Source organism: Excalfactoria chinensis, chromosome 1 (assembly GCF_039878825.1).
Source record: "Excalfactoria chinensis isolate bCotChi1 chromosome 1, bCotChi1.hap2, whole genome shotgun sequence".
NCBI lineage: Eukaryota > Metazoa > Chordata > Aves > Galliformes > Phasianidae > Excalfactoria > Excalfactoria chinensis.
The window spans coordinates 62,195,883-62,217,808 of NC_092825.1; the positions used below are offsets into that span (position 1 = coordinate 62,195,883).

The 21,926-nt window shown below is 39.6% G+C and overlaps 2 protein-coding genes across 3 annotated transcripts in view; one reads left to right on the forward strand and one right to left on the reverse strand.

The window, feature by feature from the left end:
- PYROXD1 (pyridine nucleotide-disulphide oxidoreductase domain 1) overlaps window positions 1-827 on the forward strand; it is a 14,569-nt gene extending 13,742 nt beyond the window's left edge. For both annotated transcript variants that reach the window (XM_072340868.1, XM_072340875.1), the window contains 2 exons: window positions 23-160; window positions 579-827. In XM_072340868.1, coding sequence (XP_072196969.1) covers window positions 23-160; window positions 579-827 — 387 coding nt within the window. The remainder of the gene's footprint in view (window positions 1-22; window positions 161-578) is intronic.
- RECQL (RecQ like helicase) lies at window positions 306-21,865 on the reverse strand. The gene is made up of 15 exons (XM_072340858.1): window positions 21,609-21,865; window positions 18,716-18,788; window positions 15,837-16,034; window positions 13,629-13,808; window positions 12,710-12,816; window positions 11,565-11,763; window positions 10,602-10,768; window positions 9,990-10,071; window positions 8,703-8,851; window positions 8,497-8,614; window positions 6,746-6,884; window positions 6,270-6,361; window positions 4,602-4,821; window positions 3,747-3,876; window positions 306-3,599 (listed from the first exon to the last, which is right to left on the reverse strand). Exons 2-15 carry the CDS (start codon window positions 18,729-18,731, stop codon window positions 3,411-3,413), a joined length of 1,986 nt encoding a protein of 661 aa, XP_072196959.1. The 5' UTR covers window positions 18,732-18,788; window positions 21,609-21,865; the 3' UTR covers window positions 306-3,410.
- Between the last annotated feature and the right edge of the window lie 61 nt (window positions 21,866-21,926).

Sequence of the window (21,926 nt, forward strand, 5' to 3'; positions counted from 1 at the left end):
ATTGTGTAACTTTTGTTTTCAGATGAGACTGTGGACTCAAGCTAGGCAGATGGGATGGTATGCAGCAAAATGCATGGCAGCTGATGCTTCAGGGGAGTCTATTGATCTGGATTTCAGCTTTGAGTTGTTTGCTCATGTAACAAAATTTTTCAATTACAAGGTAAGTATACTCTGTTTGAAACTACTGAGTCTATATCAATTGCTAATGCTGAACAGATGCTTTATATTGATGAAACTGTTCTCTGTGTAAGTAGCTTAGATTCTTTTTTTTTCTGTTCAAACTGACTGAATGCTGAACTAAAAGGGACAAAGGTATCTGTTTTATTTCATTAAGATTCTGTTCATGAACAAATTCAGTACAATTCAGCATGGGAATTAGCTTGTTATTCATTACAGCGTGTCATATTGCAAGCTAAAGGTTTTTAATTACACCATGGCTCCCAGAGCCAATGGAAGGCAGACTCTAGGGGCAAATCCTGTTTACATCTTTCTTCTGAAGCTTAGGAACGTTAATGGTGAAAACACTTCAGAGCCACTGCAGTGTTCTTATGAGTGGTCCTTCTGTTTCCTTCTGCTAGGTGGTGGTTTTGGGAAAATTCAATGCTCAAGGCTTGGGTTTAGACCATGAACTAATGCTGAGATGTACCAAGGGACAAGAGTATGTTAAAGTGGTGATGCAGAACGGACGAATGATGGGAGCGGTGCTGATTGGTGAAACAGACTTGGAAGAAACCTTTGAGAACTTGATTTTAAATCAAATGGACCTTTCATCCTACGGTGAAGATCTCCTGAATCCAGATATTGATATAGAAGATTATTTTGATTGAATGGAAACCAATTTCTATTTTGTATACAGTTTTAATACTGACTGTCTTACGAAACATCTCCTGGGGATTACCAGAAAACAGGGATGAAGTGCAATTCCTTAATAAGGTCTTAGAGTTGATGTTGTCAAATTAGTGAAAGGCAAATAATGATACTAAGTGTCTCATTTCCTCGTGATAAAATCCAGCTATTTAAGCTATTCCTTAACATTGTATTCTATAGCATCATTTGTGGACACAAATTGTTTCATACTTGATTTTGATCTGCAGTTGAGAGTTGCTATTTAGAGTTAAACTGGGAGCATTTCTTTGTATCAAGTTGGCATTACATACTGGGAGTTCTCCCAGAACACCACTCTAATTATTTTGAAGAGAATGACTGTTTAATTAAATGAACTAATTCTATTTTTGCCAAAGCTTTCAATTAATTGATGCATGAAAACTCTTTTAAGCTTCAAGTCACGAAATTCTACCAGAAAAACAAAGGAGAGGAACTTTGTTTATTTGAATAATGTGGGGTATTTTGTGTGTGTGAAATTAAGTTGGTCTGTAGCTGAGTGCCTACAAAAATGCAGCAGGTCAAGCATTCAAACATCTATGTGCCTAACTAGCTCTTGCAGTCAGCAGTAGATGTCTTTCCCTTAGTGTAGCACAGCTAACTGTATCTGCAGCCCTTCTGTGAGGGAAGCAGAAAGATCCTATAGCTAAAGATTTCCTCAAGTCCATAAGGATTGCTGAGGAGAGATGGTGACCCATAACAGAATGCCACAGTTCAGCCAGGAGGGTGGTACAGGTCACTGCATTCCCATGTTACAGTGGAGTTAGGCTTGAAAAGAGAAAGGCTCCCCGGCACTAAGTTATATAACAAAGAAGTTAGAGTTGAGCAAAGAGAACAATACTGACACACTTTAAAAACTGAATTCAGAAAGTTGTTATGTGAACGCACATAGGGTTAAGGAAAGCAAAAGTGGGAAGAAAGCTTGTAGTAAGCCCACTACTGCAGAAATAACAAGCTCTTAATCTACTCCAACATCTGTCTGTGCTAAAAAGTATCAGCTTTTTGTCTTCAAGAGCTATTTCATGTTGTCTGTAAAACAGTGCTAAGCTTTATAAGGAAACAGCTCTAAACAAGAACTGAAGCTGAAGGTTTTGTTTTCAAACTAGATATTGCTGGTGGTAACAATGTACCTGTACAGTGACCACTTGCATTTAAAACCAGCCGAAAACAAGAAATTTGTGATCAAAGCTGCAAGCACAGTTCAGCCTAAGGCATAAAAGGCTGTGAGTGAAAGGCCAGCTGCTGTAGGTTCCCTTAAGTACAGGTAAGAGGAGAATGGTCGTGTGGGCTCTAGGCTGAGTTCAGTCTCAAAGGAGTTGATGAAAGTAATATCCTGGTTATTGGGTTTATCCAGCAGCAATTTGTAATCCTGGAATTTGTGAGTCAGTGTATGAGGACTACTGTCAAAGTAAAGCTTACTTTACAGTGGCCTTAGATGTCAGAGACAGATATTGGTGATATGGCAGTAAAAGTTAAACCTTCCCCTCAGTATTCCGTTACATTTTGTTACAGACAGCAGCAGACACAAGCATCTAACATGAACGTGCATGTGAAGCCAAGGTGTGCCACTGAATTTCACTATTTAGGGGAAAAAAAATGGTATCCAGTGACATCCATGGGTGCTTGCTGAATGTTTACAGACACAAGACACTGGCTGTGAGGACAAGGAGGCAGTAGGTGATGTGTTTCAGCAATGGCAACAGCAGGTCACAGGGGCTGGTGCAATTTCTATGAGTGTCATCCACAGGTTCTTGTTCATCGCTAGAGAAAAAGAACAGTAGGGACTATGTTTAAAACCAGCATTCAGTAGCTGAGAATTTGCTCTATCAAACAGTGTTAGTGTGTTGTTTGTATCTATCATGATTGTGTGGAAATGTTGTCATCTTGCTGTTGCCTTCTCCTGATGGTAGAGTACAGCAACAACAAGGCCTAGCTTGAGTGCAAGTAAGAGGCAGGACATGAGGTGAGAGACAAATTGCAATAGGAAATAAAAGCTCAGAGGAAGTTTCTTGATGGTTTTTTGTTGTTGTTGCTGTCCTAAGCTGGTAAAACACCAGAACAGGTGCTGAGAAGAGTTGTGATATCTCCAACCTTGGGGAGAAATGAAACTCAGTGAGATGTAGCCCAGAGCACGCTGTTCTTAGAGAACTGGATTTGAGCTCTGAGGTTGCATTGGACAATCTGGAAGGTCCCCTTCCAACATATGTGATTCTGCAGCATTTACTGCAGTAGTTACTATGAGCTACATTTTTCTTAAGAGTTAGGAAAGGCAATGTGACTGAATACTTACACTGTGTCAACAGATCGTAATATGGAAGATACGCACCTATTATTTGATATCAAGCATTTTTCTCTTGACCTGAATTTTGGATTTGGGGATTTTAAAGACACTTGGTTCCTTTTTTTTTAAACTTAAATTATTCTTTAAAAAAAAAATCACATACAAAACTCCATTATTAAAATGCAAGTTCACACACTGGACCGTCCATGGAGAGGTAAATGTGATGAGATCCTAAACGCAGTTTGCATTAATCGAGGACTACGGGTTGGTCGTCTCCAGCTGCCTGAAGCTTAGGCTTCTTTGCTTTTAAGTTAGTCCCACAGTTAGGCCGCTTATGTTCTTGTGACTTCTTCACTGCTGAATTCGGGGCAGTCTTTGAAACAGTCTGAGCATTTTCACTGCTTCCTTCCGACTCAGAAGATTCAGATGGTTTGTTCTGTAAATCATAGACAATTCTATTAAAAGCCTAATAGTTTTCTTCTTTTCTAGCATTCTCATGCAAAAGGGATGAGAGCTAGTTTAAATACATTGAACAGGTGCTAACCTCTTTATGTAGAGCTTGTTTTAAGTATGGATACAATACCTTGTAAACTCTTTTCTTGTTTGTTGTCCCTTGTATTGTGATGATGTGTGCCTCGTTTTTCAGCAGCCCCGCTTTTGGTCCTATCTTCAGGTAGGATATTGTAGCAAATGCCGTGAAGCTGAAGTCTTCTCTGAGTAAATTAAATTGGTTTCATTTGAGAAGGGTGAAGACAAAGTCAGGATGGAGCATGCAGGGGAAAAATAGGACACATACAGTAATTGTTCTGATTGATGTTCCAGGCAGCAGCTTGGTTCTGCTTCACCTAGCCAAGCAGATAGTCACTTAACCTTGAGTTCATCTGGCCAGTGGTTAACATAGTTTAGTTTATGGACTTTTATATGTATACAAGCACACACCCCTCCCAGTCTTTTGGAATAAATGGAGGAAAGAGAAATTAACATCACTCAGCCTTGTTAAAGCCTTGTTAACAATGAAGCTCTGTTATTTTCCCTGTGCTTTCTTACAGTTTGAGTGCCACTTTCCACATTAATCAGCCTATCTTAAATTTTATGTGGTAACCCCACTTTCTTTGCTTATCCATGGCGTGTAAATAAGACTCATTCTAAATAGCAGACTTCTCCAACACAAAGCTTCCTGCAGATCTAAAGGTTCCATGTATGTAACTTCAGAAGCCCACAGCTTTTTAAAATTGAGAGATACAGCATTTCAAACAGTCCTACAACTTCAGTTTTAACTTTATCAAATAGAAATACAGTGATCTCGTTTGGTTTTTACACACATTAGATGATTCTGAAGGAGATGACAGAACATTGCCATTAATATTACATGGAAGCAACGTGACAATAATGAAAAATGGCTATTAGTTATAAAAGAAGAAAGTAATAATCTTCATACCTTAAATACTGCTGCAGCAGTAAATGGGCAATAATTCTCTCTAGTTCCTCTCGAGGGAGCTTTGGTGGAGTAACTTCTGACACCCTGAGTTTTGATAAACCTTTTCCAGACCAAGCATCAATTAACTTCAGCGGAGTGAGCTTCTCACTCATGTTTTCTGCTTGCTCGAGTATCTTGATCAGATCCCTGCAGTATCCTGTGATATTCTTTTTCTCAAGCGCTACAAAATCAATAATACTTATAATGCAAATCACTTACAGTTAGTTTCCAAATATAAAGTAGCTTTAACATAAGAAGGTATATCCATAAATACATGTATCTACATGCCATGTAATGCTAATGCTTTCAGTGCTTTGTTTTGTTTTTTAAACTGTAACTTACAAACACCTAAAGATGTTAATGTATTACAAACCACACAAATTATTTCAAAGACTTATTTACAAAGCATAATAGCTACCGTGCTATTACACCATAATATTATATTGTTCTGCAACTGGATTCCTTTTCTTCACCTATAATGTTTATTATAGAAAGATCAGAGAGCAAAGAGGAGCTAAGGAACACACTTAACATGTTTCTTCTCTCAAGGCATTTACAAACTAAGAGATAAAAATATATTTAATTGTACAAATTAGCTTCATCATGTGTAATTAAACTTCAAGCGTTCATCGCTACACCATTCAAATGCGTCACAACAGGTAGACAGAAAACAATGAGGTGGTATTTTCCACATTTTACACCAATTATCTGATATTCAAAAGATTTTATGGTGTTTCTGTGTGTCTCAGAGATGCCCAAGACTATTTCTCTCATCTTCTCAAAGATTTCTCAGCTTTCTATGGTGTTTCCTATATCCAAGTTATGGGTTCTACTTAGTAAGTCTGACAACAGATGCTTTGTACATTTTCAGAGACTTGTGGCTTTCTGGATGGGCAGCAAAAATGACAGTTAAAACAGGAATAATTACCACAACAGTGCTAAGGATGTTTGCTGGCAAAGCAATAGAAGAAATAAGCCATACTCTTTTACTGCGCTGCACAACTTGTTTCATCACCTTTCCCAAACTCCCTGTATATCTGGCCCACATAGTCCCCCTCATAAACCCAACTTCCCTCCAAAGGAAAAGCACACTGCCAACAAATACTGTGCTGGTAGGGCTGACACATGCAAAATCCTAGATCAGTGTGCTCAGTTGTCACACACAGTTCTGGTACAGGCAGGACTCATGAGCATGTAGTACTGAAATACTTAGATTTCACCAAACAAGTTGTAGAAGTGCAAATTGTGCCTTCTTGGAGCCTATGTGTGAACACGTTGACAGGGAAGGAACAAATGCAGCTTTCACACCCCTAAGAAAACCCATAAACAAAACAGGACCCAAAACAATCTCTTGTACGTCTCAAATTCACTTTTGGGAGCAGATGAACTGCTGAGCCTGAAAGATATCACAGGCAAAAAGCTGTACAAAGACATCCTGCTAAGTACTTCATAACTGGCAACAGAAAGTCAAGGAAAACTATCTTCAGAACAGAAGTTGCAACTGGATAACAGGCAATACAGCAAGCACACTTCACAGAGGTTGCTCACACTCACTCTAAACTACACTATTTTTCTTACACCAACGTTTTCCACGTTCTCTGTCTTTATTTGTAAAAAGAAATTGCTTACAGTTTTCTCTGCAGCAGTTATCACACATTCTGTTGCAATTTGCAGACTCCCATACTTCATCAAAATGGCGGGCTATGAGCACCCGGCGACACCTGAAAGAACAGAAGAGAAAAAGAGGGGCTACAGAATACAAACTTATGCACAAATGCTACAAACCATAGAAGAAGTGAAAAGAAATTATCCCTGAAAAGCTTTTATCTCAAAGCAAGCATAAAGAACTGTCTCAGGAAAATCAGAAGATAAATACTGCAACACAGTATTCTCTGTCAGTTACACTAAGAGAAGTAATTAGCTCTCAGTAATACTAAAAGCTACTCTATAAATAGCTTGGTAAGAGCGGAAGAATAAGTACGATTTGCAACTCCGATAGAATGAAATAAATCTTTTGATATAAGCTCGTTCTTAGACTGAGCCCAACAAAGGCTGCTCGGAATGCTATTTAAAAGCAAAGCAACCACGCAAATAAAGTAACTTACTTGTTCATATCCTGGCAGTAAGACACCATATCGTACAGCTTCTCTTGCCCCACATTTTCCATCACTACCATTGAGCTGATTCTGAATATATCTCCAAAACCATAATACAAGATGCAGTCAGCCTTTTGGTCATCCCTACCTGCAACACATTAAAACACAGAAAACATGAAGAGTTTAGGCATAGTCTGGTACAAATTCTGATCACACCTTCATTGGCTTATGTAGCCCCATACAGAGTACAGCACTGTAACAGACTATGAAGTGTAACATCAGCCAGTAGAATGCAATATGATACAGACTAGAAACAAAATAGATCAGTCTTACAGCTACACAATCAAGCAAACTGAAAGCCTATGGAAGGAAGGTTCTGCTTCTTGAACTACTAAAACATAACACTGATGTGATAGAAATTGAATGTAACCACCATTTTCTCACCTTTCGTCTCTTGGAAAATCCTATTCAAATATATCCTGAAGCCTAACTAATGCTCCATTAAAAGATACTGTGACCTTCCAATACCTTATTAGGTATTCATAACAAATTGAGATTTACAATTAGACAAAATATTCCATTTAAAACCAATTTTGACTTCTACAGTTGAACTCAGATAGCTTCTTTCTGTTGGCTACCCCTCCTGGTGATGGGATGGGTACTCTCCTACCATTTGCAAGATCCAAAGAGCAGAAAGAACCTACACTTGATAAGAGTTTAGTATATAAAATATAATATTAATATAATATAAAATATAATATATTTAATATATATATAATATTTTTCATATATATATAAAATGTATAAAAGAGAAACTACTTCACTTGGGTGGCCAACTGGGAGGAAAAAAGGAAGTTTCATAAACTAAGTGATATGTTGAGGCAAATGAATAAAAGTACTTAGTGAACCCCCTCAGAAAAATCCCATTTAAATTAAGCAATGTAAAATTACCCTAAGCTGATAAAGACCATGAAACAACTACTTAGCACCTGTAAGATCCCTGACTTACCAATATTTATAATTCATGTTAACTCCTGCGCTATCTAGAATGAAACAGGTTCTACTGTAGGCAGATACAAACTCCCACAACTTTGACGGCTCAGCAGATACATTCTCGCATGGAGAGAGTTAAAATCTCAACCAATTGCCCTTTCAGGTCCTTAGAAAGAAAAACCTTCCTCCACATACACTCAAATCTGTTTATGAAAAAGAACATAAGCTAAGAACTAAACAAGGAAACATACAAACCCCAAAGCACGTTTTTTAAAGTTACTCCAGGTACTTAATGCTGCTATACAGCGATTAATCCTTAAAATTCATTGCCCCAGGTCCCCTGTTCCACTTGTATTTCTGAGGTCAGGAAAATTCAGACAGAGATCACACATCATCTAGAGAATTTGAGCAATTTACGCATCCTAGTTGCTATGCAAAGGAAATAAAAACCCCTTCTGTGACAAGTCTGATCAATGTTATGTTGTTCTGCTAAGCCACAGATGCCAGAAAAATCAAGTAACTCAAAAAAATTCTGAGTAAAGGGCTGGAAACTCAGCTATATTTGCTACACTGCAGTACAGAGGCCTGAGATTCACAAATGTAGTTTATATCTGCTTTAATACATCTTTATAGAGGGCAGAGTGGCGTTCGTACTTTGGAACTCAGCTCAAAGACGAGATACTGCATGCAGACCTGAAATGGAAGTGTAGTTTTATTAGCCAAACAGATGTTAACGAATGCTTCACAAAGGCTGTTTCCTACAATACCTGCACGTCCACTTTCTTGGTAGTAATTCTCCATTGACTTGCTCATTGAATGATGAATTACAAACCTCACATCAGGTTTATCAATCCCCATGCCGAAAGCAACAGTTGCCACCACAACCTGAAATAAGATTAAGAAACCATCAAGGTACCAAGTCACAATTTGTTTTAACGAGACAGAAGTCTGTGAAAAAAAATATCTATTTAACCTGAATTTGATTTGCTGCCCATCCTTTATGAACTTTGGTCTTATATTTCGCATCCATGTTTGCATGGTAAGTTCCTGCCTTGATTCCCAGTTTCTGCAAACTCACGGTGACTTGCTCAGAGTCCTTCTGAGAAAAGCAGTAAACAATTCCTGCATGAAAGAAAAAAAGATGCCCTCTTCATAAACAAACACCCTACAATCCATTTTATTAGTTTAAAAATAACAGGTCAGTAAATAGTCTTTGTGCCTATTCAGTACGCAGTATTGGTAGCCACAAGAGAAATTTAGATCAATCTGAAAAAGACAGAATAGGTCAAAAGCAACATAGAAGTTCTCCTATCAAGCTTCTTAAATTATGGGGTGGGGGGAATGGCTTACCTACCTTGTAGGGCTTTTTCCTACTGTATGGAAAACAGTTCGACTTACAGCTGTAGCTTGTAAATTAAAGAGAAAAAAATGGATTCCAATCTGAATAATCATGGTAGTGATTATGATCAAGGAAGACAATGCTTTTTAGTCCTTATGTGAAGTAGTCCTTTACTATGGGGGCCCAGCAAGTCTCCTATGGCATCTGACATCTCACCTGAGATTTCAGATAAATCAACTTCTTGTCAGTCCGAACCAAATCTAAGATTATACACAAACTTGTGCAACTTTTAATCATTTTAGTACAGTTCTGTATACAGGTGCAAAGCTGTACATCAAGGACAAGCAAAGACCACTGCTCCATAAAACTGGGATCTGTTGCTCTTGTAATATAGTACTCTTGATTTCAGGTGTATGTGTAGAGTGCTCCAAAGGTAATTTCTCCTACTTATTTCCATGGAAAGTACAACAAGTACAAAGAGCACAACAGCACTAGTATTTGAGAATTAGCTCTATCAACAAAACACTACTTTTCAACACAGTCCTCATCATTAGCTGCGCATTTTCTCCAGTGTTGAGCAAGAATCTGGATGCTGCACACATAAAAACGTGCACGGTCATTCAGAATGTGGCTCATCCATGTCACTGTCACTACTGCTGAAACACACCACCCACCGCCTCCACTGTCTGGTCTCAATCAGTGTTCAGCAAGCATTGAGGAATGTCAACAGGTGCCATTTTTTCCATGTGGAGGAACCCAGTGTTACACCTTTGTTTTATAAACACTTCCAAGTCAGGCACCACTCTGCCAGACTGCCCCTCTGCTGCCAGAGTGGAATTTCTCTGTATGTTTCAGGATCACTTGGAACAATTCGTGTAATGCTAAATACTATTTGTAATAGTACAGTTTTATATTGCTTACCTGAGAGCCCTTTGTATCTTCCATTAATGATCTTAACAATGTCCTCAATGAAATCTTCACTATTCGAAGGTTTATGCCGAACCTCAAAAACATAATACACGCGTGCCAGAGAGTTCTTCAAGCTGGCAAGCAATCTGTTAAAACAATGCTTTTATCCTACTCCTCCAAGTACAGTAAATACAACTGTGCTGTCGTTTAACCAGAACTGCTACACTCTCATTACTAAGAGTCAGATTACATCTGAAAAACTGACAGGATGAAAAGAACTAAGATCCCATGAAGAACAGTAAGTTACGGTCATACAATACAGTATGACACGCTAATTCAAGCCTTTTTGTAATGATACATTTCCCAATAGACTGCAGCAGCCTGAGCCTGCTTGTCTCCCCCTTCCCTGTATACAGTCCTACCTGCTAAGCCTTACTCAGAAAGATCAGGGCAGCCCATGTTCCTATGCAAGTGACAGTAGATTCAGATGAAGTCATTAAAGAGCACTGCCACTCAGTTGTAGGCTAGCTATTATTATGTGCAACTGACAATCTATCCTAAAATTCATCAGCTGTAACTTACAGATACAGGTGTGATGCACTTAAAACAGTTAATAAGACATACCTCATAGTAAAGATTAGGCCGGTTGAAAGACGCAGTAAAGGTAATGCATTTCTGAATGTGTAAAATATTCTGAGCATCCTTTAGTACATGATTTGTAGCAGTTGCAGTTAATCCAATCAAGGGAGCACGTGGAAACTGCCTTTTCAAGATACCGAGAGATTTGTAGTCTGAGCAGGAATATAAAGATATTATTGAGTTGCATCAAACAACATACTGATGACTTCACGGGTGTTTTTAAAACCTCTTGGTTGTTTTTTTTTTGGTGGTGTTTTGTTTTTTTTTTTTTTAATTGTAAACACAGCTTCACTAACAAACAAATACTGTGGAATTTGGATCAATAGAACTAAGTATACTACGGAAAGATTTTTAAAGGTTGACTTCACAGTCACATTCTTTCAACAGCAAAGAAAAACAGGTTAGCTTTCTACAGTAAAATCTGAAATGATCTGAAGCAACTTTTCCTTCCCTGAAAGCCAGGGACCTTCACTTCAAACTTCTTTATGAGCAATTAAAATGTGTTTTATCGATTCCAAAAGCTTTGTCATCACCTAACTGTCTTAACAGATCACGAGACTTTGCATCCCAGAACGAGGTTCTTTACCTCACCTAGAGCACGAAAGACAGGTATACGAAATTGCATGTTTTTCCTGTAGCAGAAGACTACAGATGACTGTATGGGCTTTATTAAACATGATACCCAAAAACAGTTTTAATAGCAGTTTTTTCAGAATGCTAACACCACAAAGGATGTTGAAATAGCTCCAATTTGCATGAATCTAGCTACTGGACAAGGATAGAGTCATTTATGAACAGAAGCTCTTGAGCTAACACATATTCTTGTCATACCTAACTATGGAATTATTTACTTAACATATGAAGAAAGTAATTAACCTTATTTCAGGCTTAACTTATTATTTATTGATGCTTGAATAACCCTGCAAATTGGATTTCTAAAGAGCATACCTGGCCTGAAGTCATGGCCCCACTGACTGCAACAGTGGACCTCATCTACAGCGATGCGAGCAAGACATCCGGCTTGATAAGCTTTCTCTAGCTTTGACATGAACATTTTGCTTTTTGCAATCTTCTCCGGGGTCACGTAAAGGAGCTTCAGTTGTGAATTTCTGTCTAGCATCTGGCTATGAACCCATTTCACGTGTTCCTGTTCAAAACAAAAGGAGAAATAGGGCGTGAGGAAACCAGGACAGTACACTGAAGTTGCTCACTGTTAAGGCTCTTAAGAGGTTATTGACAGTTCATAGGAGATAACCAACAGAGACTGATAAACTGTTAGATGGTATTTACCACTACTGCAAGTTCTTGCAAAAGACCACTATATAAAAAAGACTAATTTTAACACTTGGAACAATCTTCCACATAAGTCTGAAAAACAAAACTATGCAATTTGTTTGTGCTTCAGCATCTGTTGTCAGTATTTTCCCATTAAACTATAATGTATCAAGCAAGTCTGCAATACCACAAGTACAAAATAACTCTTTTTACACAACAAGCTGTAACCTGTATCACTGAATTTTCAATATGCTCTACCTGAAAGCTGACCGCAAGTTTGGCAAGTAGCATCAGGCCAATAGCTATCGGATCCACTGACGTGCAGTTTAATGACCATGGCCTCCTGGTAGTCAGGAAAAAAATCACTATAAAAAAGTAATTGACCAATAACAAACTGGGAAATAAAATACTTCTTGGCCTCAGTATTAAACAATTTACCATCCCAAAGGAAGACAAAATACTGCATGTAAAAGCCTGCATTGCTCAAGAAGTCACTAGTGGACAAAAATTACCTCCTCCAATCTTCTTTCAAGACTTGAAATGCAGTAAAAACAGAAAAAACACCAGCCAAAGGTACTTCACATCCTTTAACTAGCCCCATGCAATCAACCCATTCCATGTAAGCTGTTGGCTTAAACGTACCCTTGTTATTATAACAAGAATGCTGTAAATTCATTCATGTTACCCATACCACAGCAAACAGCTGGCAAGATTGCATTGATAGCATTAGCTACTAAAACCGCCATCCAGCATTCATAAATAGCATAAACAGAGGTGAGATGTGAACTTGGGCATAAAATCTTAACAGATAAACATACCTTACTGCTTGAAGCATTTAATAAAGTTGCAGAAATGCCAAGCTGTTCCAAAACCATGAGCTGATCTTCCATAAGTGATATCAACGGACATATCACAAGTGTAAAACCTGTAATAATAAATTATCAGTGACATCCGAGCCATCAAGTTTGCACACTGACACTTCTAATACTTCTTTATTTTTTATTACTATTATTTTTTCAATAATGCATCAATCTTGCACTGTTAGAACTGCCTAGAAGGAGCTTAAACTTTATATAGTTAGTAGCTGATTCCCTCCTAGATAGCTGATGAGTGCAAGGTCACACAGGGACACAACTGATCAACTGACTATGACATGCACCTTCTCTTAAAACCTAGGACTAAGCTGCAAAAAGCAGAGTATAAGGACTAGTATATAAAACCAAGCAAGTCAGATGCACAGCTGTGTCATGAGGTGACAAGTAACTAAGCAACGCCAGGCACTAATAGGTTTGATCTTTTTAAATAAAGGAACTTCCACGCAATCAGATGGGTTACTTTTCCCAAAAGAAGTTTAAAAACCTACAGCTGGATACTTGTTTTTTTAACAGATGTAGAAATGCTCACCTATGCCCTAGGCTCACATAAAAAAACTCCAAGAGGAGCAATGTCCAAAGAGAGATCCTTCCCCAGTGGCAGTCAGCCCTTAAATGGGGCCTAGGTGAGGAGCAGCCAGACTCCACCCCTTCCGGTAGCACAGCTGAATTGCCTTCACTTTTGCTCCCCTTAGGTGGTCAATCAGAGGCTCAGGTCATGATTCAACAATTCCCATACAGCAGTCTTTTCCAACATGAATGATTCTATGATTAAACACCAATGCAACATGCATTCTCTGAAGAACTTCATGAGGGGGAAGATAAATTCAGTTGTTTATATATGGCCCCTCCTCCTCATACCTACCATCAGAACACACAGCTGGTAACTGATAACAAAGGCTCTTTCCACCACCTGTTGGCATGACAAGAAATATATCCTTTCCTGCCATTGTAGCATTTACAGTTTCAAGTTGCAAGGATCTAAACTTCTGGAGTTTAAACTTGTTTTCCAGAGCAGTTTTTATCTTCTCATACCATGGAAAATCTGTTAAGGACAAAAGTAAATAAATAAAATGCATTTTTACCCATTTTCTTTAAATAGAAGAAAAGGTAACTTACATATCCAGTAACTAGAGTAGAAATTGACACACTTTTAGATGCAAGAGTTTTTAAAGATTCAATAAGGGCACAAAACCCAAGTCTGTATAATCTAATTTCTAGTAAATGTACCTTTGAAAACCCTGTGTTAATGCAAACATAATGTACCTCCAGACAAAGGGCTTTCAAATATATACTAATGCAAAAAATATCCCAAACAGATGAAGCACTTTAAAGTGCTAATGATTAAGTCAATTGCTTAGTCCAAAACTGAATGGAAACAAGAAGCCTATCCTGAAAATAAATAAAAGCAAACACGGAGTCCTACAACAGCCTTACTACATGGCTGCCCAAATGCCCCCTTCATACAAAAGCAGTCATTGCAAGGAAGATAACGAAGGCTGGTTTATGTTCCATGTATTCCAGACATAATAAGCTGTGGGACTTGAGGTGGCACTGCTTCCTAATCTTCAGAGATCAGAGAAAAGTTCTAAGGCTCTGTGAGAACAAGAAAAGCCTTCCATTGATTTCAGTGGGATCTAAACTGAAAACAAACTTAGCTATATTTCTTATTCAGTACATATAAATGCAGCACATGATTGAAAAAAAATGTTAAGTTATAAAGCAAAGGAGAAAAGACACCCAAAATATGTCATTCTGTTCAATAGCACTGATCTGAAATTATACCGTATCGGTAGTAAAAGTGAAGTTGGAGGAGGAAAATCATAATAAAAAGATTTAATTGAATTTGCTAGTCATAACACAGTCCAAACCAACCAGCTATCCAGGACTTTAGTTAATGTTTACTTGAAAAACAGCACTTCCAAAAGAACAGCAGCCCTCACACCACATTTATAACTTCAACTAATTCTACAGTACTAACATTTTCTACAATGTTTTTTTAAGTCAGAATCTATCAAATTTGCATCATTAGGCAAGATAGCAGGGCTACATAACCCATGCTAAAACCACTGGTGTCCTACCCATTCAAGCAAGAAGAAAGAGAAAATAAGAAGCAACTTTAAGAATGCAAGATTGGTATCAAGTAAACCTGAAAACATCTGGAGTTATTATTTCCTGTTTATTTTTCATCTAAAAATACATACTGCAATGTATCCAGATTTACTCTTGGATTATTATTGCAAACACAATTAAACTGTGATTTTGCATCAAGAAAAGAACAAAAGTAGGAGTTGTGGTTTAACCCAGCTGACAGCTCAGCACCACCACAGCTGCTCACTCACTTCCTTCTCACAGCAGAATGGGGGAGAGGATCAGAAAAAAAGCAAAGTAGAACTTGTGGGTTGAGATTAAAACTATTTACTAAAAAGAAAATGAATAGAAAAGGAGAATTATAATATAAATGATAATAATGTAATACATATTTCCAATAGAAGTGATTCATAAAACAACTGCTCACTATCTGCCAACTGATGTGCAGTCAGTCCCTGAACAGCAGCAGCCCCCACCCCAGACAACTCCCCTCAGCTTTATAACTTCCTTATATGATGTCATGTGGTATGGAATATCCCTTTGGTCAGCTGTCCTAACTCTGTCCCCTCCCAGCTCCCTGTGCAGCTTCAGCCCTCTTCTTAGCAGGACAACATGAGAAGTTGAAATCCCCTTGGCTGCTTATAGCACAGCTCAGCACCAACTAAAACACTGGTGAGTTATCAACATTGTTTTTCTTCCAAAGACAAAACACAGCATCCTATCAGACAGGGAAAAAGAAAAAACCAACTCTGCCCCAGCTGAAACCAGGACAACAGTTATAAAAGGCTATTCTTCTGGACAAGAGGTACTCAGATCAGTGTTAAATGCCCAATGAGGCAAGCACATAATTATCCTGTGTAAGACGGCAGGTCACCCAGCTGAACAATATAGAATGGAACAAAATTACCGTCCAAACAGAACTTTGTAGAAACACATTTTTCCTGCACTAAGTTAAATTGCTTCTGTTAGAATATTTGCAAACCTGTTTTACTCCACGCTTCAACTGAGGTTTCGGTCTCTTTACTTCCCCCTGCTGCTGACTCTCCTGAGGACTGCTTTATCAGCTTTTTTAATGTCACCTTCTTTTGGATGAGTTCTTGCTGTTTATCCAGCAGCTCCTGAATCTGCATCTCCACTGCCTGTAGCTCATTTTCAATGGAAAGCAGTTCCTCCTCTAGCACTGATGACCAAAACAGGGCAAAGGCAAAATATTAACACGAATAACGTATTTCACATGTTGACTGAGAACAATCAAAATTAAACACAAACCAAAAGCATCAAGTGAAAAAGACAGCATGCTAAACCCACTGATAAGATTACAACATCTTAATTTTTGTACTTACCATGAAAAATACTTTGCAGTGCTTAATGAGGTCTTTCATGAGGTCTTTCTTAACAGCATGAATTTCAATAGGGCCAAGCGTTTGGTCACAACAACCCCAGGCAACCCTACAGGCTTGGGGAAGTGTGGCTGGAAAGCTCCCAGATGGAAAGGGACCTTGGTGTGCTGATGGACAGTCAGCTGAATACGAGCCAGCAGTGTGCCCAGGTGACCAAGAGGGCCAATGGCATCCTGGCTTGTATCAAGAATTGTGTGGTGACTAGGGAAGTCATCCTGCCCCTGTACTCAGCATTGGTGAGGCCTCACCTCGAGTACTGTGTTCAGTTTTGGGCACCTCAGCACAGGAAAGACATGGAGGTACAGGAGCAGGTCCAGAGAAGGGCAACGATGCTCGTGAAGGGCTTGGAGAATCAGCCCTACGAGGAGAGGCTAAGGAAGCTGGGGCTGTTTAGTCTGGGGAAAAGGAGGCTGAGGGGAGACCTTATTGCTCTCTTCCAGTACCTGAAAGGTTCTTACAGTGAGAGTGGGGCAGGTCTCTTCTCACTAGTGACATGTGACAGGATGAGGGAAAATGTCCTCAAGTTGCGCCAGGGCAAGTTTAGGTTGGATATTAGAAAGAACTTCTTTACGGAAAGGGTAGTTAGGTACTGGAATGGGCTTCCCAGGGAGGTGGTTGAATCGCCATCCCTGGATGTGTTTAAGAGCCGTTTGGATGTGGTGCTCAGGGATATGATTTAGTGGAGGGTTGTTAGAGTTAGGGTACTGGTTAGGCTGCGGTTGGACTTGATGATCTTCAAGGTCTTTTCCAACCTGGGTAATTCTATGATTCATATATTAGTAAGCTGCATGAAAGCACTTGCATGCTCTACACTGTCACCTCTGATACAGAATGTGAGATAAGCAATGCTAGCACTGAGTACATTGATTAATAGAGAAAAAATACATCACAATCTCATCTCTCAGATGCGGAGTCTCTCAAGAGAAATACTTGCCATTGTTTTCTTTTCTGCAGATGTACGTAGGGAAATGAAAAGCAAATTGCATCTGCCTGATATTAAAGCTGAAAGAGTTATAACGAACACAAAAGGCGTACTCCAGGCAGTTGCTCAAATGTGAGCTCAATGTTAAAAAATTTTTAGTAGATGAGAAAGTAGTAGAGATGGAAATAGACATTAGAAGGAAGCTGTGTTTCATGCACTCACATCTTCTCTTTTGTGCAGATCCAGAGCATTTTCTAAATGTCAAGGTTTGAACATGGAGTACAAAAGCTTTTTGTGAACACAAGCCATTCTTCAGATTTGAAAGGGCTGAAGCAACTACTACCCAGATGCCTAACCTAGATTCTACGTGAAACTTTGGCAGGAACTTGTCTCAATACAAGCCATACTTCACATAGATGCATATAAGGATGTATCAGGAATGGTGTGGAGAGCAGGACTAGGGAAGTAATCCTGCCCCTGTACTCAGCATTGGTGAGGCCTCACCTCGAGTACTGTGTTCAGTTTTGGGTATCACAGTACAGAAAGGACATGTAGGTGCTGGAGCAGGTCCAAAGAAGGGCAACAAGGCTTGTGAAGGGCTTGGAGAGTATGCCCTGTAAGGAGAGACTGAGGGAACTGGGGCTGTTTAGTCTGGGGAAAAGGAGGCTGAGGGGAGACCTTATTGCTCTCTTCCAATACACGAAAGCTGCTTACAGCAAGAGCAGAGGTCTCTTCTCACTGGTGACAGGACAAGGGGAAAGGCCTCAAGTTGTGCCAGGGTTTGGATATCAAGAAAAATTTCTTTACAGAAAGGGTTGTTAAGCACTGGAATAGACTCCCCAGGGAGGTGTTTGAGTCACCATCCCTGGATGTGTTTAAAAACCACTTGGATGTGGTGCTCAGGGACATGATTTAGCAGAGGGTTGTTAGAGTTGGGGTAGTATGATTAGGGTAGTATGGTTAGGTTGTGGTTGGACTTGGTGATCTTTAAGGTCTTTTCCAACCTGAGCAAATCTATGATTCTATGGGCTGTGCTCTAGAACTTAATAGCCCAAGATGAAAAAGTAATAACACAGTATATCAACCATGTACCATCATTTTCAAGCCAGGCTTGAAAAGCATTAAAAAAAACATTTCTCCAAAATACTACATTTGGTTCAAACATAGCAGATATGATAAATTTCTTACAAGAGGAAAAATGTTTCACATGCAAAAAGCTATCCCCTTTACACGTCATTTCCTTGACAAATCAACCTCAATTGTAGTTTCTAACCTAAGAAACAAAAATGTTATGCAGTTCAAAAGCAGACAAAGAAACAAACCAAAAACCACACATGGCAGGATGGTTGGACCATCCCAAACCATTCTATTATTCTATGTAAACATTTCTTTCTTCAAATCTGAAGTATAACAACATAGACCTGATACTCTTTTCTGCATACATTGAATTCCTATAAATAACAATCAATAAATCAGGTGATTGTGTCTGTTAAGCAAAAGGTAGCAAAATAAACACACTGAATGCTAATTTTGGATTACCTTCCACAGCTGTCATCTCTAGAGAATACAGAGGGCTGTCCTCAGGAGAATTTACTTAATCAAGTCACTGTCACTAAGAATAAAACAAACAGGAGAAGTTTCATTAGTAATCCTTCTAAAGGTAGAAGGTACTTACCACAAGAAGTCTGTCAATACATGAGGTGCTAGTAGGACAGATTAAGCACTGGTTAATTTAACCCAAGCATAACAAATATCCCCAGCTACCAGACAACACGCTTTCCCCCCCTACTGCTAAAGGGACAGGTGTGAAGTTATAAGCAGTTCTCAAGGTTACACAGAGTCTTAGGCTACAAAGATCTTCCAAATGGAATCAAGACTTTTGACCAAGACTTACATTTTTACAGAAGTCTTCCTCATCCCTTTAACAGATGCATGGTGTAATTTAGACAGGTCATTTGTCCACGTTAGAACTATCCTTTTTTTTCAGTTCTGTTCAAAGACTACTTCACAGAAAAATCAGAAGCAATTACAGTGCATCCATTAGATAAATACCCACCATAATTCCTGGAGGATCTTCCAGGAGGAAGCAGAAAGACAGTTTGGTTCAGTGGGAGGAGATTAGACCAACGAGACAAACTTAGAATTCTAATTACTGGCTTAACTTTTGAATGACACCCTTTGTTGAAGTATATGCTAGTAATATAAATAGTAAGAAACTCAGTATTCTCTAAACTTTGGGCAATTCTCAATGATTAATTATATATATAGAAATGAAACCTGAGGGAAGATGAAACAGAATTCAGAGGACCTTCACTAAAGCTAATCCTAAAGCAAGAGATATTTTATTCTGTTCCTACAAATAGGACAAATCTATTAAAAAAAATGCAAATAAAGGACTGAATTTGTCAGATGATATTCTGTTTTAAAAGAAGTTGAAAGTCCACACTTCATAGAATTACCCAGGTTGGGAAAGACCTTGAAGATCATCAAGGCCAACCACAGCCAAACCATAGTACCCTAAAATTCACCCTAACTACCCTTCAGAGAGAAGCTGACAGTATAACTCAGCAGCACATCCGCATCTCCTACAAAATCCAAGTCATACAGACATCACTCCATCACCTGCCACCAACACAGAAGTATCTGTAAAACAAACATAGTTATGCTGATAGCTCATTAAATGTAAAGTACTTTCTTATCAAAAGAGTGGGAAGTGAATGGAAGTGATGTAGGAAAGCAACCCCCTGTGCTGCTAAAGCTTTACAAGTCCTTAGTTCAGCTCTTGCCTCTAAAAGAAGCATTCAATATACCTTGTAATTGATTCCGTACCAACACTGCCAGCAAAGAACCCATCTGACTCTCAAATATGCAAGTCACAAGACAATGAATAAAGACAAACTCATATCTCATAAGCCATAAGGGGACAAAACACATTCAACCCTGTATGCAGTTGTACCCTACTGTAAAAATAGTAAAATTACTACAACATTTTAATACTACATTATACCTTTTCCTGGAGATGAGAAAGGCTGCTAAGCCATGCCCAAGGCACATCAGTGACGTGTGTCACTTGCAGCCCTGCAGATTGAAATCAGTGTCCCGTCACTGGCAGCTTTCCTACCTCATCTTCTATGCAAACTTTAATAAAAGCTCCTCAATCCAACTCTTAAGAGAACAGTGCTAATAGGATGTGATCAAGAAAAGCATCCTTACAGTTACCCCAGGCTGCATCAAAAGAGGGGAGGACAGCAGAGCAAGGGAGAGGATTGTTTGAGCATTGGGCTGTGCACGGAACAGGGATAGAGTTTTTGTTGGGAATAGCACTGTGCAAGAGATGGGGCTGTGCATAGGATGAGGCTTTACATGAGCCTCACAGGGTGCTGGATGAGCATGGGGCCATGCATAGCTATCGGGTATGGGTAGTGATGGAAGTGGAGATGGGGTTGTGTTGGAGCTAGGGATGGAAATAAGAACAGGACAGAGCTCCAATGCTCCCACCCACACAATGTACATCCACCAGGGTCAAGGATGGTGCTAGGGCTGCAGCCCCCAAAACCTGCAGTGTTCCACAGTGGAGCTCTACCCGTTTTCCCGTTTCATTTGTCACCTTTGTACCCACAGATTCAGTGACAAGAATCAAGCAAGCACGTTTATGCATTTTATCATGCACATATAAGTACCCAGATGAGCTCTGTAAAGGAATCTCCTTATCTTGCCCCACAGAAATTGCATCTCTGCTCTAAAAGACAATACCTTATAATATGATATTATTAATAACCATATTATTAACTATAATGAAAATGAATGGGAAGAAAGCTTTTCCCATTCAGTGTGCAGCTGCAGTGAGCGCAGGGCTTGGACACAGCACTGGCATTTTTTGTGTGCCCAGGTCCAGTTGCTTGTTATAAAGGGAAAAAGAATAAACCACGCCTTCCAGAACTCGTTCATCCCCCCACATCTCTTCTTTAAGTAATAAACAAATGAATTTAATTCACACCTGGTATATGCAATCAATGATAGAAATAGTACAAGTGTGTATTTGGGCTTTGGATCCACCACATTGGATCAAGTTTGAGCCAATGAACCTTACGGAACCATTCCAAGTCAGATATTCTAAGATTCTATGACTGTTCTCCTGTATTCTGCCCCCTCGTGAGACCCCATAGGGAATACTGCATCGTGGCTCAGGGCTCACAGCACAAGAAAGAAGAATGGGTCCAGATGAGGCCATGAAGATGATCGGAGGGCTGAAGTGAGTGAATTTAAACGGCCCTTCCAGCCCAAGGCATCCTGTTGTTGCGTTTACTAAGGGAATAAAATCCACAATAACAGCTCTTCTTAGAGACAGCTCCCTCACTCAGCAATAAAACCCCACCATGTGCGTCTATAACCTCTCACCGAGAGAAAAACAAGTAAATAAATAGGAAGATACCTGAACTCGCATCGGGGAGAAGCGTGCCAACAGGCCGCATGCGGGCAGGGCATTCCGCGGACAGGCGGGCAGCGCCCACCTCAGCGCAGCGAGTCCCGTTACCTCACGAAGCCAGTGACGGAACCGCGGCCACCACACATGCAGGCTCGGACCGCAACTCACAAGGCCCTGCTCCCACACGACCACCGCACACCCACCCCCACCTGCCTGCCGCCTCTCAAGCTCTGCCCTCTCAGATCCACTTCCGCTGCCGGCTCCCCTCAGCCAATCGGCTACAGCGAGGCGAGAGTGAGTACCGCCACATGCCGCCCTCTCCGC